The sequence below is a fragment of the Anomaloglossus baeobatrachus genome, chromosome 6 (genome assembly GCF_048569485.1).
Source record: "Anomaloglossus baeobatrachus isolate aAnoBae1 chromosome 6, aAnoBae1.hap1, whole genome shotgun sequence".
Taxonomy (NCBI): Eukaryota; Metazoa; Chordata; class Amphibia; order Anura; family Aromobatidae; genus Anomaloglossus; species Anomaloglossus baeobatrachus.
The window spans coordinates 42782822-42798493 of record NC_134358.1 but is presented as its reverse complement, the minus strand read 5'-3'; the positions used below and the strand labels follow the sequence as shown (position 1 = coordinate 42798493).

The following is a 15672-nucleotide window of genomic DNA, read 5'->3' as shown; positions in this document are numbered from 1 at the left end:
CGATGCGGTTTTTTTTGCCGCACGAAAAAACGTGCCAGGCAATGTTCCATCCGGCCGCCGCATCGGGTAAATCTGCCGAATGCGGCAAAAACCGGACCGAACGCGAGCCCATGAGGCACAATGCGGCACTAATTAAAGTCTATGCAGAAAAAACGCAACTGGCAGCAAAGAAAACCGGTTGCGATTTTCCTGCAAAGTGCCGGATTGTGCCGCATTGGAGAAACCGGAGGTGTGAAAGCAGCTTTAGTGACACATCGCTGGCATCAGGATCTCTGCCCCTACATTATTCTGCTGTCAGAATAGGTGACAGATTCCCTGTAATAGGCGCAGAAACGCTGCATAAAATCTGTAACATCAAAAACTCACCAAAAGTTCATTGTGGAAATGTAGCCTAAAGGAATTTACATGTTTGAGATTTGTAAAAAATCACTTTAATAGGTCAAATCTGCAAGGAAAATACAAGCAGTGTCTGCATTAGATTTCTCATTCATTTTGCTGAGACAATAAAATGCTGCATATTTTTTCCGACTGAAAATCGTGAGGAAAAAAAAGTATGCATAAACGCAGCATGTAAATATCCATGCTGCTACATAAGTTTCTACTACTCAAACGCTGTGACCTTCTACAGCCGGACACCATAGGACTGCATGACAAGCGTAACACACCCGTGACAGTACCCCTGCTTCTACAAGTGGTCTCCGGACACTCAGGACCAGGTTTCCCCAGTATGGAATTAACAAACCAACCTTGTGGCGATCACATCCAATACTGGAACAAATATCTTTTCTTCTAGACTGTAACCCCTCCAGTGCACCAAGTATTGAAGGGAATGACGTAGAAAACGAAAATAAAAAATCTTAGCTATTTGAAACGCTAAATTACCATCAACCATGATTGGGGCCGACAGCAAAGGAAATAGCTCCAAAGGTACCACATACTTTTTGAGCAGAGACCTGTAGAGCACATTATGGAACTTAAGAGCCTGAGGTAACTGCAGATAAAACGCTACTGTGTTAATGACGGTGGTTACTTTATAAAGAACAATAAACCTGGGCCCCAGCTTCCAGGAAGTAATTTTCAACTTAATATTCCTGGTAGACAATCACACATAGTCATTCACACTTAGGTCTGGACCTGGCAATTGTTTTTTGAAGCCATATGTTTGTATCTGTCTCCTATCAGCTTCAAATTACTCTGAACCCCTTGCCTTATAGAAGAGAGTGATGAGGAAAAAGGTTCTTCCTCAGGAACTCCCAAAGCCCCTCTACCACTAAAGGTATCAAATTGCTGATGAAAACCGTATGCTATGCACCAAAGAATGGTGACTTGCCAGTAGACTACTGGTGACTTTTGTTTAAAGCAAATTGGGCCAATGGAAAGTAAGTTGCCCAATCCTCCTGGTTCTCGGAGACCACTCGTAGAAGGGGGGTACTGTTACAGGTGTGTCACAGGTGACAGACAGTCACTCATGCTCAGCTCATAGGTGCGGAATCTATCTAGGGTGGTGAAGGACCCCAGGGACCAGCAGTAGGTTTGTTGAGGGGCCACCATTTTTCCTATCCCTAGACACATGGCTTCCCCTTCTCTTTATTTTCACCGTGCGCTTGGTACTTCTCAATACCTAGCGTGACAGGTTCTAAGTATAAACATGCGGCTGACTGTAGACGTGTGCCCGGTCAAGACCTGTGTGTGGGTGATCTGGTGTGGTTCTCCACAAAAAAAATTAAGCTTAAGATACCTTAACTAAAGTTAGGACCTGGGTTGATTGGTCTGTGCAAAATCATAGCAGTCATTAATCGAGTTACTTTCCGCCTGGCATTACCAGCATCTTACAAAATTCATAATGTTTTGCATAGATCTCTGTTAAAAAAAATATGTGGCTTCAGGAACCCCTCTTCCCTTACCTCCACCTCCAGGGCTAGTCAATGGGTCATTACAATTTCAGGTGTCCAAAATCATTCATTCATTCTCATTTCGTACACCGATCCTTACAGTATTTGGTTCATTTTCAAGGTTATGGCCCTGAGGAGAGGACTTGAGTACAAGCTTCAGAAATTCAAGCTGAGAGCCTGGTTAGGACAGTCCATCATCTTCACCTGGAGAGACTGGGTCCTGAGGGTCCAGAGGAAGGGGTAATGTCTCACTAAGTTTTGCACAAACTTCGCTGACTGTCATGGCAGCATCGGGCTCTGTTCAGATTGCAGATTCTAACATTTTGCCCGTTTCTCTGGTGTTTAGCATCAACACAGGCAGACTAGGGCATTGATCTGCTGTGTGCTGATTCATAGGCAGAGTAGTGGGAGTTAAGGGGGCTTTACACGGTAGCGATATCGCTAGCAATTTCTAGCGATAGCGACCGTGTAAGTACCCGCCCCCCGTCGTGCATGCGATTGTTTGTGATCGCTGCCGTAGCCAACATTATCGCTACGCAGCGTCACACATACTTACCTGGTCGGCGTCGGCGATGTGACTGCCGAACAATCCCTCCTTCAAGGGGGAGGGACGTTCGGCATCACAGCGACGTCACCGCAACGTCACTAAGCGGCCGGCCAATCAAAGCAGAGGGGCGGAGATGAGCAGGACGTAACGTCCCGCCCACCTCTTCCTTCCGCATTGTGGCCGGCGGCAGGTAAGGAGACGTTCCTCGCTCATGCGGTGTCACACATAGCGATGTGTGCTGCCGCATGAGCGATGAACCACAACGCTAAACAACCCTTACCGATTTTTGACTTTGGGACGACCTCTCCATGGTGAACGATTTTCACCATTTTTGAGGTCGCCTAAGGTCGCTGGTAAGTATTACACGCTGCGATATCGTTAATGAAGCCGGATGTGCGTCACTAACAACTTGACCCCGGCGACCAAACATTAACGATATCGTAGCGTGTAAAGCCCCCCTTAATCTGTTAGTCTGCTTGTTAGGTTCCTTTGATCACTTGTGGTGGGGAGGCCAATCACTTCTGCTCCCATTCTATTTAGGCTGGATGAAATCCTCTACCTATGCCAGATATAGTTTCTATGTTGGTCTTTGTGGTGTGGTGTACCAGATTCTTTGGTGAAAATTGTGCTATTTGCTTGTTGCGGAAGTTTACTCCTGTTGTGTTGTAGCTTCCTTCCTTCTCTTATGTTTCCTCCTAATGCTGGGTTCACACATAGCGACGCAGCAGCGATCACGACGGGCGACCTGACCTTATCAGGATCGCTGCTGCATCGTTACATGGTCGCTGGTGAGCTGTCAAACAGGCAGATCTCACCAGCGACCAGTGACCAGCCCCCAGCCAGCAGCGACGGGTGGAAGCGGTGCTGCGCATGGTAAGTAAGGTATATATCGGGTAACCAAGGGCTTGGTTACCCGATATTTACATTGGTTACCAGCGCACACCGCTTAGCGCTGGCTCCCTGCACGCCAGAGTACACATCGGGTTAATAAGCAAACCCTTGCTTATTTACCCGATGTGTACTCTGGCGTGCAGGGAGCAGGCAGCACAGGCAGCGTGAGAGCGGCGGACGCTGGTAACGAAGGTAAATATCGGGTAACCAAGGAAAGGGCTTCCCATGGTTAGCCGATGTTTACCTTGGTTACAGCTTACCGCAAGCTGCCAGACGCCGGCTCCTGCTCCTTGCTCGCTTCAGTTCGTCGCTCTCTCGCTGTCACACACAGCGATGTGTGCGTCACAGCGGGAGAGCAACGAGCAAAAAATGAAGCAGGACATTCAGCAACGAGCGGCGACCTCACAGCAGGGGCCAGCTCGTTGCTAGATTTCAGACACAGCGACAGCGACGGGACATCGCTGCTACGTCACAGAAAATGGTGACGTAGCAGCGACGTCGTTGTCGCCATTGCTGTGTGTGACACCACCTTAAATCTCTTATTATCTTTACCTATGCGTTTGCGCGCTGTGTGACAAAGTTTTGTTTTTTCCCCTTGTCTGTCTATATCTGTACACTCCTGTCCCATTCGTCCCTGGGGGGAGTAGGAGGGGGAAACAGATCAGGACTAGTCAAGAGTTGGTCCAGGAAGGAGACTCCACCACCATTAGGGGTATCCTTGAGAATAGGAATAGCTTACGGCTCCATAGCTTGAGGGACAGTTTAGGGGCCCGGGATCTCTGCTATCCCAGAGTCATCAAAACAGTGACAAAACTCATCATCATTAGGCAAAGATCTTATTTTGCCCCTTAAATATCAGAATATCATGTCTACCGCAACTTTCTGTATTGGCACTGTAAACATTGAAGTATAACAAATTTTAAAGAATTGATATTAAATGATATTGAAAATGGAATCCACACACTGCAATACTTTCACACTAGTAATTGTCTAGTCCAGCAAACATATTTTACAAAAAAAATATATATATGAATTTGGATACAGCAAATTGAAGTGAAGAATTCTGTCTCGAAGCCCACAAAAATAAATGCAATCCAAATTAACACTGGCGTCTAAAATTCATAGATGTATTAATTAAATTAGGCTCTCCTGTGAGAACTATAATATGAGGACCATATCTCTTTAGATCGTTGGTCTCAAACACACGGCCCGTGGGCCACATGCGGCCCTCAGGCTTCTTTGTGCGGCCCCCCAGGCCCGTGCCCCTGTTGACTATCGCGGCCGGTGCAGGGGCCGCACACAGCCACTGTCTGCGTTTTATGTCAGATGATTGTTTTGCCGGCGCTGCGCTCTCAGAGTCAAGTGCTCTGTGCACAACTATTCCTCCAATGGAAACTGACTGACCTCAGCTGCTTACTTCTGATTGGCGGACGGCTACGGCTGCAATGGAAACGTTGAGCACAGGGAGCTTGACTCTGCGCACGCAGCGCCGGCAAAACATTCATCTGACATCAATAAATCGCTGACGGGGTCTGCGGTCCTTGCACCGGCCGCGATAGTCAACGGGGGCCCGGGCCTGCAGACAGAAGCAGAGATGAGGCAGCCGAGGGAACGCGGAACAGGTGAGAAGAATGGTGGGGGTTTTTTTTGAGTGTGTGTATATGAAGGACGGCACATTAACCCCTTAGCGACCTATGACGTATTGGGTACGTCATGGCTCCCTGGTACTTAAGGACCCATGACGTACCCAGTACGTCATGGCGAAATCGCGGCCCCGGAGCCCTAGTGGCTGCGATCGCTTTGCAAATACCTTAGATTCAGGGAGGAGTGGACCTGTGCCTTACCTCAGGAGGGGTGGTGCCTCCTCCCCGGACCTACGGAGGCTGTGATTGGCTGATGAACGCCGCTTAGCCAATCACACCCACTGTAATGTTTCAGCCATTGAAAATGGCTGAAACATTGAAATCCAGCCATGATCAGCTTAGCTATAACACTGATCATTGGCTGGAGCTGGGTGACCTCTGTTTCACCCGCCCCCAGCTCTGATTGGAGAGACCGGCCTTGTGACCGATCTCTCCAATCATTGTGGATCTGGGGCCGGAGACCGCTCCCTTCAGCTTCACTCCGTCGTCTGTGGAAGCTGAGGAGAGCGATTGGTAAGTTATAGCGCCATTGCCCCCTTTCAGCGGCCGGTACATTACTATAGGATAGGGACAAGATGGGCACATGACTATAGGATGGGGACAAGGCTGGGGACATTACTATAGGATGAGGACAAGGTGGGCACATGACTATAGGATGGGGACAAGGCTGGGGACCTTACTATAGGATGGGGACAAGGATGGGCACAATACTATTGGATAGGGACATTACTATAGAATGGGGACAAGGCTGGGGACATTACTATAGGATGGGGACAAGGTGGGCACATTACTATAGGATGGGGACAAGGTGGGCACATTACTACGGGATGGGGACATTACTACAGGATGGGGACAAGGCTGGGGACATTACTATAGGATGGGGACAAGGCGGGCATATTACTATGGGATGGGGACAAGGTTGGCACATTACTATAGGATGGGGACTAGAATGGGCGCAGTACCTCAGGATAGGGACATTACTACAACGGGACAAGGATGGGAAACATTACTATAGGGTAGGAATAAGGATGGGGACATTACTACAGGATGGGGACAAGGCTGGGGACCTTACTATAGGATGGGGACAAGGATGGGCACAATACTATAGGATAGGGACATTACTATAGGATGGGGACAAGGATAAGCACATTACTATTGGATGGGGACATTACTACAGGATGGGGACATTACTGTAGGATGGGCACATTACTATAGAATGGGACAACTATAGGATGGGTCAGTACTACAGGATAGGGAGATTTCTACAAGGGGACAAGGATGGGGAACATTACTATATGATGGGGACAAGGATGGACACATTACTACAGGATGGGCACTTTACTATAGGTTGTGGACATTACTATAGGATGGGGACAAGGATGAACACATTACTACAGGATGGGAACATTACGATAAGATGGGGACAAGGCTGGGGACATTACTATAGGATGGGGACAAGGATGAACACATTTCAACAGGATGGGCACATTACGATAAGATGCAAATCAAAATAGAAGATATTCAGCTCACCCCTCTTCACTCCAGGATACCACCACCGATGCACGGAAACGCCTTGGCCCGGGTGGGAGGAACATTCAGCAGCAAAGGAAAAACTCCAGCATCGTAGACGGAGATGTGAATATAAAACTGGGAATTTTTTATTGAAATCCTTCAAAAACGTAAAATCAGTGGAGAACACAGGGACACGAGGGAACAGGTGCTATCCTACGCGTTTCGACCTTGCGGTCTTAGTCCATACTGGATTTTTCCCTTTGCTGCTGAATATTACGATAAGATGGGGACAAGGATGGGCCACATTACTACAGGATGGGGACATTACTACAGGATGTGGACCAGGATGAGCACATTACTGTAGGATGGGGACTAGGATGGGGTACAATACTACAAGGGGACAAGGATGGGCACATTACAACAAGATGGGGAACATTACTAAAAGATATTGGCCAAAATGTCTATATAGTGCTAATTGTAACACTATTAGTTACAAGAAAGGAATAAAATGTAAAAAAAAAAAATAAGGCATGACAATTTTTTTTTATATATATTTAAACAAAGAATGTGTACATTTGTTATAATAAACAAGTGAAAAATATTCAAAATCAGTGATCCAAAAGTGTGTAAAAAAAATATATGGTACCAATAAAAATGTCACTTTGTCCTGCAAAGAATGCGGCCCCCAAAATTATTTTTTTTCCTCTGTGCGGCGCATACACCCAGCCGAGTTTGAGACTCCTGCTTTAGATCCTGTGAGAACTATAGGGCTATATATACACCCTCAAGTACTAACACCATGAGTGCGCCAAATGACCTGTTGCACCTATATTTGTAGTCCTACAATGTATTAGTTTTTTTAATTAGTTTTTTAATCTTTGATGTCTTTATTTGTGCTAAATTATGTTTAAAGTGTTTACATTTCTATCTAAAGATGTTTCTATACTTTTTACACAAATCGTTTCCTGTAATAAGAATTATAATTTTTCAAAAAGTCGTAAACTAAAAATCTGTGTAAGGACGGTTTGCACACATCTCGAATAATCATAGTTCTAGTACGGATTGCAATGTCCAGCATGGCTGTGGGTCACCATATCTGATAATAGATTTATATCAGATTCTTGAGTTCAGGTCAGGAGACCCGTGGCCGATACGGACATCGCAGGCCGTATCAGAACCATAAATGAATGTCAGACATGTGAAACCAGCCGATTTGTATAGCTAACCCACCTATCCTACCAACACTTCAAAAGTGCCCAGAGCAGTGTAAAATCGCAAAACATTTTGTGTGATGAAATTGCAACTTATTTATGCTAGAAAACTTTTAAAAACACTTTTATACATTCCTTTCCGTAAGTAAAATTATGTGAATCACAAAGAAGCGCACAATAAGATAAGATCTGAAACTCCCTCAGAAAAGAGTTGGCCGAGTCTGCCAAAATTGACAGGATTAGCGAACCCTCTGCTGATGTGTTTGACTTGCAAAAAAGAGAGTCAGAGGTATAAATATAAAGTATATTCCTTTGACTTACGGACATGAGTCTTCAGCTGAAGATTCTGTAGCTGTAGACATAGTTTGGGCAGGAAGGGTCTAAGACTAAATGGATAATTGTGAAGCCTGAATATTATGTCAGGAATGATAATATCTTAGACCAATGAATACACAGGGAGTTCACAACAAGAGATTTTTAACTTTTTATGAGATGTAGTCAGAGGTGTAAACAAAATAAACCTGGATGGGATCTTGGCCAGACACGTTTTTCTTCTTTTGTGTTTTTCTTACTTCTAGTTAAAATAAGAATGGTAACATCGTCATAGGAAATGTCATTCTAATTTTGAAGATGATTGATATACAAGTGTTATAATAAGTAGGCTTCTGTGAGGAACGTCATTTTTTTTAAACTTTTTTTTTGAGTAGTTCTATGACATCTGGTTATGGTCAGTACATATTTTTCACTATTTCATCACACAATGGATGACAAATACCGTATATACTCGAGTATAAGTCGACACGAGTATAAGCCGAGGCACGTAATTTTACCACAAAAAAACTGGGAAAACGTATTGACTCGAGTATAAGCCTAGGGTGGATAATGCAGCAGCTACTGGTAAATTTAAAAAATAAATATAGATACCAATAAAATGTAATGTGTCCCATCCTTGTGCCCTATAGTAATGTGCCCCATCCTTGTGCCCTGTAGTAATGTGCTCCATCCTTGTGCCCTGTAGTAATGTGCTCCATCCTTGTGCCCTGTAGTAATGTGCCCCAGACATGTGCCCTGTAGTAATGTGCCCCATCCTTGTGCCCTGTAGTAATGTGCCCCATCCTTGTGCCCTGTAGTAATGTGCCCCATCCTTGTGCCCTTTAGTAATGTGCCCCATCCTTGTCTCCTGTAGTAATGTGCCCCATAGTAATATCCCCCATCCTTGCACCTTGTAGTAATGTGCCCATCCTTTAGTAATGTCCTCCTACTAGTGCCCTATTATGCCGTTGTTCACATACAGACACACAAAACATTATTCTTACTGTCCTCCATTTCCGCGGTATCCTCTTACCTGTCTTACCTGCTTCTTGTGGACCTCAGGCACATAGACCCCTCGATGATCTCGGCCGGTACACGGGGCTGCCACTGTCATCATTTTTTACTTCAGTTGAATGCTTTGCGGCACTGCAAAGTATTCATCTGAAGTAAAGCGCTGACGGCAGCAGTGGCCCCGTGTACTGGCCGAGATTATAGAGGGGTCTATGTGCCTGCGGTCCACTACAAGAAGCAGGTAAGAGGACACTGCGGGAATAGAGGGTAAGTGAGAATAATGTTTTGTGGGACCCTCACTCGAGCATAAGCTGAGGGGGGCTTTTTCAGCATAAAAAATGGGATGAAAAACTCGGCTTATACTCGAGTATATACGGTAGTTAAAAAAAAAAACAATGACACTTCACATTAGTTTTTCCACTAGTAAATTAAAGGAGTTTTTTAGAGAAAAAAATATGAATAAAAAGGAGCCCATAGCTCAGGAATAATATGAATAAAAAATATGCAAAATTCAGGAGAACAACGGCATTTACACCAGGTAAAAAGAACAAAAAAAAACCTTTATGGCAAGTAATAGGTCACCCTATCATTCAACATAACAATGAAGGTGCCGAAGTAGCTGATGTCTTTACCTTTAAGTTGCTTAGTTTTCTTCTTTAGTATTCCTTTATTACTCTTCTTCATCGTTTCATGGACTGGCCAACACAATCTGATTGGGCAACCAAAATATATAAATGATACATTAATAATACATGATTTCTTTAATGATCTTGCGTTTTATAAAAGTTCGAAACCATCCTCAATTGCTTTTTTTGGGGTGACAGTAAAAGGACAAAATATGAAGAAGTTTCAAGAGGCAGATACACCTCTGAAAATTCAACCTGTAAAATCTTTGTATATCCCAAAGCAAGATACCGAGGAGAGGTCGTTAGGTCTCCATGTACATAAGATTGTAAAAGAAAATTGTAAAAATGATAAAGACTTGACACCGCCGGCACCGAGAACAGCAGATCAGCTGGAATGAGGGGTGTCGGACCCCAGCCAATGAGACATTGATGACCTATCCTAAGGATAAGACATCAATATAAAAGTCGTGGTCAACCTCTTTAAAATCATGCCTAATCAGTTAGAAACTGTACAGAGTGCATCTCCTCACATGTGTTCAGTTGGTCAAACAGCACTAAGGGGGTCACATTTTATTATTTGCTTTGGGCCCAGCATGTAGCTGTCACGGGGAATGAAATGACTGTACAGGGGCAACTAGACTGACTCTCAAAGTAGAGACTCTGCGCTGTCCCTTATCTCAGAGGTACGCTTGATGGTAGCAAGGTTTGAGCCCCCAGCGTAACCCTGACTCTTGTCCGAGCCTCCATCTTACTCCCCCTCTTCCCCACCCTTGGGGCGGACCAGGAAACAGTAACAAAACACCACAAAAATGACACCAACAAAGGAGAACCAAAACACGTATACACACTCAAACACGAAGGAGAGACTATACGTGTAAAGGGCATAAAGAAAAAAGGAAGGACGTAAATGCACATCAGGGAAACTTCCACACCAATCAATATAGCAAACTACAGGTCACCAAGAACTGGATCACCACAAAGACCAGAATTGCTGGAGCTATGCTGAAGCTATTATAGTCACAGAGAAACAGAGACCCATCCCTTAAACAGGAAGGAGACAGCTTTGGGTGGTAATCAGCAATCTGAGCTTCCAAGAGCCACACACTAATCCACAGGAATTAACTCCTGCAGGACTTGGCAGAAATAGAAATGAATCAGCCAATGCTCGGCTCTGGCTGAGCAACTAGGAGACCCCAGGTCCTGTCAGAGTGTGGAGCCAAACACTGCATGACAGTAGCAATGGGGGCAAAATATAATGTATAAACCCAAAAAAAATGAATCCTAGAAAACTAGACGTGACATTAATATATGACATGACCAACATTCTAAGAATAAGGGTATGTGCGCACGTTGCGTACTAGCCCAGCACCGTAAAAGGTGCGCTTCAGAGCGCAGCTGAAAAGCTCCGTTCTGAGGCGCATGGTGCCGGCGAGAACGTGCGCTCTGCCTGCAGCTCCTGCCATAGACAGTGCAGGAGCTGCCGGCAAAGCGCACGGAAGAAGTGACATGTCACTTCTTTTTACGCAGCGCTTCGGCAGTAGCCGAAGCGCTGCGTTGTAATATGCCACGTGCGCACGGCCCCTGCACAATCTCCATAGATTGTGCAGGGGACGCAGGACGCATGCAGTTACGCTGCGCTACAAAGCGCAGCGTAACTGCATGAATTTACGCAACGTGCGCACATAGCCTAACTCAATTCTTATAAGGCTCACATGGTTCCTTCAAGGATAATTATCTCGCTTTTTATCAACCCTTTATTAAGAGCTGTAGCTTTGACTTACTTTTTTTTTTCTTCTTCCAAGAGCCATAACTTTTTTTATTTTTCTGTCAACATAGCCGAACGGGGGCATATTTGTTGCAAAACAAAGAAGGGAATTTTGTTTACTTACCGTAAATTCCTTTTCTTCTAGCTCCAATTGGGAGACCCAGACAATTGGGTGTATAGCTATGCCTCCGGAGGCCACACAAAGTATTACACTAAAAGTGTAAAGCCCCTCCCCTTCAGCCTATACACCCCCCGTGCTGCTACGGGCTCATCAGTTTTGGTGCAAAAGCCCGAAGGAGGAAAAAATTATAAACTGGTTTAAAGTAAATTCAATCCGAAGGAATATCGGAGAACTGAAACCATTTAACATGAACAACATGTGTATACAAAAACAGGGGCGGGTGCTGGGTCTCCCAATTGGAGCTAGAAGAAAAGGAATTTACGGTAAGTAAACAAAATTCCCTTCTTCTTTGTCGCTCCTTATTGGGAGACCCAGACAATTGGGACGTCCAAAAGCAGTCCCTGGGTGGGTAAATAATACCTCATAATAGAGCCGTAACGGCTCCGTCCTACAGGTGGGCAACTGCCGCCTGAAGGACTCGCCTACCTAGGCTGGCATCTGCCGAAGCATAGGTATGCACCTGATAGTGTTTCGTGAAAGTGTGCAGGCTCGACCAGGTAGCTGCCTGACACACCTGCTGAGCCGTAGCCTGGTGCCGCAAGGCCCAGGACGCTCCCACGGCCCTGGTAGAATGGGCCTTCAGTCCTGAGGAAACCGGAAGCCCCGAGGAACGGTAAGCTTCGAGAATTGGTTCCTTGATCCACCGAGCCAGGGTTGACTTGGAAGCTTGTGTCCCTTTACGCTGGCCAGCGACAAGGACAAAGAGTGCATCCGAGCGGCGCAGGGGCGCCGTACGAGAAATGTAGAGTCTGAGTGCTCTCACCAGATCTAACAAGTGCAAATCCTTTTCACATTGGTGAACTGGATGAGGACAAAACGAGGGTAAGGAGATGTCCTGATTGAGATGAAAAGGGGATACCACCTTAGGGAGGAATTCCGGAACCGGACGCAGAACCACCTTGTCCTGGTGAAACACCAGGAAAGGAGCTTTGCATGATAACGCTGCCAACTCAGACACTCTCCGAAGTGAGGTGAAGCTACTAGAAAAACCACTTTCTGCGAAAGGCGTGCGAGCGAAATATCCCTCATTGGCTCGAACGGTGGTTTCTGAAGCACCATCAGCACCCTGTTCAGATCCCAGGGTTCTAACGGACGCTTGTAAGGAGGGACGATGTGACAAACCCCTTGCAGGAACGTGCGTACCTGTGGGAGTCTGGCCAGGCGCTTCTGAAAAAACACAGAGAGCGCAGAGACTTGTCCCTTAAGGGAGCCTAGCGACAAACCCTTTTCCAATCCGGATTGAAGAAAAGACAGAAAAGTGGGCAAGGCAAATGGCCAGGGAGAAAACCCCTGAGCAGAGCACCACGACAGGAATATTTTCCACGTCCTGTGGTAGATCTTGGCGGACGTTGGTTTCCTAGCCTGTCTCATAGTGGCAATGACCTCTTGAGATAATCCTGAAGACGCTAGGATCCAGGACTCAATGGCCACACAGTCAGGTTGAGGGCCGCAGAATTCAGATGGAAAAACGGCCCTTGAGACAGCAAATCTGGTCGGTCTGGCAGTGCCCACGGTTGGCCGACCGTGAGATGCCACAGATCCGGGTACCACGACCTCCTCGGCCAGTCTGGAGCGACGAGGATGACGCGGCGGCAGTCGGCCCTGATCTTGCGTAACACTCTGGGCAACAGTGCCAGAGGAGGAAACACATAAGGAAGCCGAAACTGCGACCAATCCTGAACTAAGGCGTCTGCCGCCAGAGCTCTGTGATCTTGAGATCGAGCCATGAATGTTGGGACCTTGTTGTTGTGCCGTGACGCCATTAGGTCGACGTCCGGCATCCCCCAGCGGCAACAGATCTCCTGAAACACGTCCGGGTGAAGGGACCATTCCCCTGCGTCCATGCCCTGGCGACTGAGAAAGTCTGCTTCCCAGTTTTCTACGCCCGGGATGTGAACTGCGGATATGGTGGATGCTGTGGCTTCCACCCACAGCAGAATCCGCCGGACTTCCTGGAAGGCTTGCCGACTGCGTGTCCCACCTTGGTGGTTGATGTAAGCCACCGCTGTGGAGTTGTCCGACTGAATTCGGATCTGCTTGCCTTCCAGCCACTGCTGGAACGCTTTTAGGGCAAGATACACTGCCCTGATCTCCAGAACATTGATCTGAAGTGAGGACTCTTGCTGAGTCCACGTACCCTGAGCCCTGTGGTGGAGAAAAACTGCTCCCCACCCTGACAGACTCGCGTCCGTCGTGACCACCGCCCAGGATGGGGGTAGGAAGGATTTCCCCTTCGATAATGAGGTGGGAAGAAGCCACCACCGAAGGGAAGCTTTGGTTGCCTGAGAGAGGGAGACGTTCCTGTCTAGGGACGTCGGCATCCTGTCCCACTTGCGTAGGATGTCCCATTGAAGTGGACGCAGGTGAAACTGCGCGAAAGGGACTGCTTCCATTGCTGCCACCATCTTCCCCAGGAAGTGCATGAGGCGCCTCAAGGGGTGTGACCGACCTTGAAGGAGAGATTGCACCCCTGTCTGTAGTGAACGCTGTTTGTCCAGCGGAAGCTTCACTATCGCTGGAAGAGTATGAAACTCCATGCCAAGATATGTCAGCGATTAGACCGGTGTCAGATTTGACTTTGGAAAATTGATGATCCACCCGAAACTCTGGAGAATCTGAGGCTGTGTTGGCATGCCTCTTGAGAGGGTGCCTTGACCAGCAGATCGTCTAAGTAAGGTATCACTGAGTGACCCTGAGAGTGGAGGACCGCAACTACTGTAGCCATGACCTTGGTGAAAACCCTTGGGGCTGTCGCCAGGCCGAACGGCAGTGCCGCGAACTGAAGGTGTTCGTCTCCTATGGCGAAGCGCAAGAAGCGCTGATGCTCTGGAGCAATTGGTACGTGGAGATAAGCATCCTTGATATCGATCGATGCTAGGAAATCTCCTTGAGACATTGAGGCGATGACGGAGCGGAGGGATTCCATCCGGAACCGCCTGGTCCTTACGTGTTTGTTGAGCAGTTTTAGGTCCAAAACAGGACGGAAGGACCCGTCCTTCTTTGGAACCACAAACAGGTTGGAGTAGAAACCGTGACCCTGTTGCTGAAGAGGAACCGGGACCACCACTCCTTCTGCCTTCAGAATGCCCACCGCCTGCAGAAGAGCCTCGGCTCGCTCGGGAGGCGGAGATGTTCTGAAGAATCGAGTCGGAGGACGAGAGCTGAACTCTATCCTGTAACCGTGAGACAAAATGTCTCTCACCCAACGGTCTTTTACTTGTGGCAGCCAGGTGTCGCAAAAGCGGGAGAGCCTGCCACCGACCGAGGATGCGGTGTGAGGAGGCCGTAAGTCATGAGGAAGCCGCCTTAGTAGCGGCACCTCCGGCGGTCTTTTTAGGGCGTGATTTAGACCGCCATGCGTCGGAGTTCCTCTGATCCTTCTGAGGCCTTTTGGACGAGGAGAATTGGGACCTGCCCGCACCCCGAAAGGACCGAAACCTCGACTGTCCCCTCCTCTGTTGGGGTGTTTTTGGTTTGGCCTGGGGTAAGGATGTTTCCTTTCCCTTGGATTGTTTGATGATTTCATCCAATCTCTCACCAAACAAACGGTCGCCAGAAAATGGCAATCCAGTTAAGCACTTTTTGGAAGCCGAATCTGCCTTCCATTCCCGCAGCCACAAGGCCCTGCGTATTGCCACCGAATTGTCGGCTGCAACCGCCGTACGGCTCGCAGAGTCCAGGACAGCATTAATAGCGTAGGACGCAAATGCCGACGTTTGAGAGGTTATGGACGCCACCTGCGGCGCAGACGTACGTGTGAGTGCGTCAATTTGCGGCTGACCAGCTGAGATAGCTTGGAGTGCCCATACGGCTGCGAATGCTGGAGCAAAAGACGCGCCGATAGCTTCATAGATGGATTTCAACCAGAGCTCCATCTGTCTGTCAGTGGCATCCTTGAGTGAAGCTCCATCTTCCACTGCAACTATGGATCTAGCCGCAAGTCTGGAGATTGGAGGATCCACCTTGGGACACTGAGTCCAGCCCTTGACCACGTCAGGGGGGAAAGGGTAACGTGTATCCTTAAGGCGCTTGGAAAAACGCTTATCTGGACAAGCTCGGTGTTTCTGGACTGCCTCTCTGA

General features: G+C 47.4%; 1 protein-coding gene across 5 annotated transcripts in view; it reads right to left on the bottom strand.

Annotated features, from left to right (window-relative positions):
• LOC142317006 (uncharacterized) overlaps positions 1-15672 on the bottom strand; it is a 378054-nt gene that overhangs the window by 289234 nt on the left and 73148 nt on the right. For all 5 annotated transcript variants that reach the window (XR_012754656.1, XM_075352880.1, XM_075352879.1 and 2 more), the window contains exon 4: positions 9652-9728. Coding sequence is in view for 4 of the 5 variants with exons in the window: in XM_075352880.1 (XP_075208995.1) it covers positions 9652-9703 (52 nt within the window). In the remaining variant the exon portion in view is untranslated. The remainder of the gene's footprint in view (positions 1-9651; positions 9729-15672) is intronic.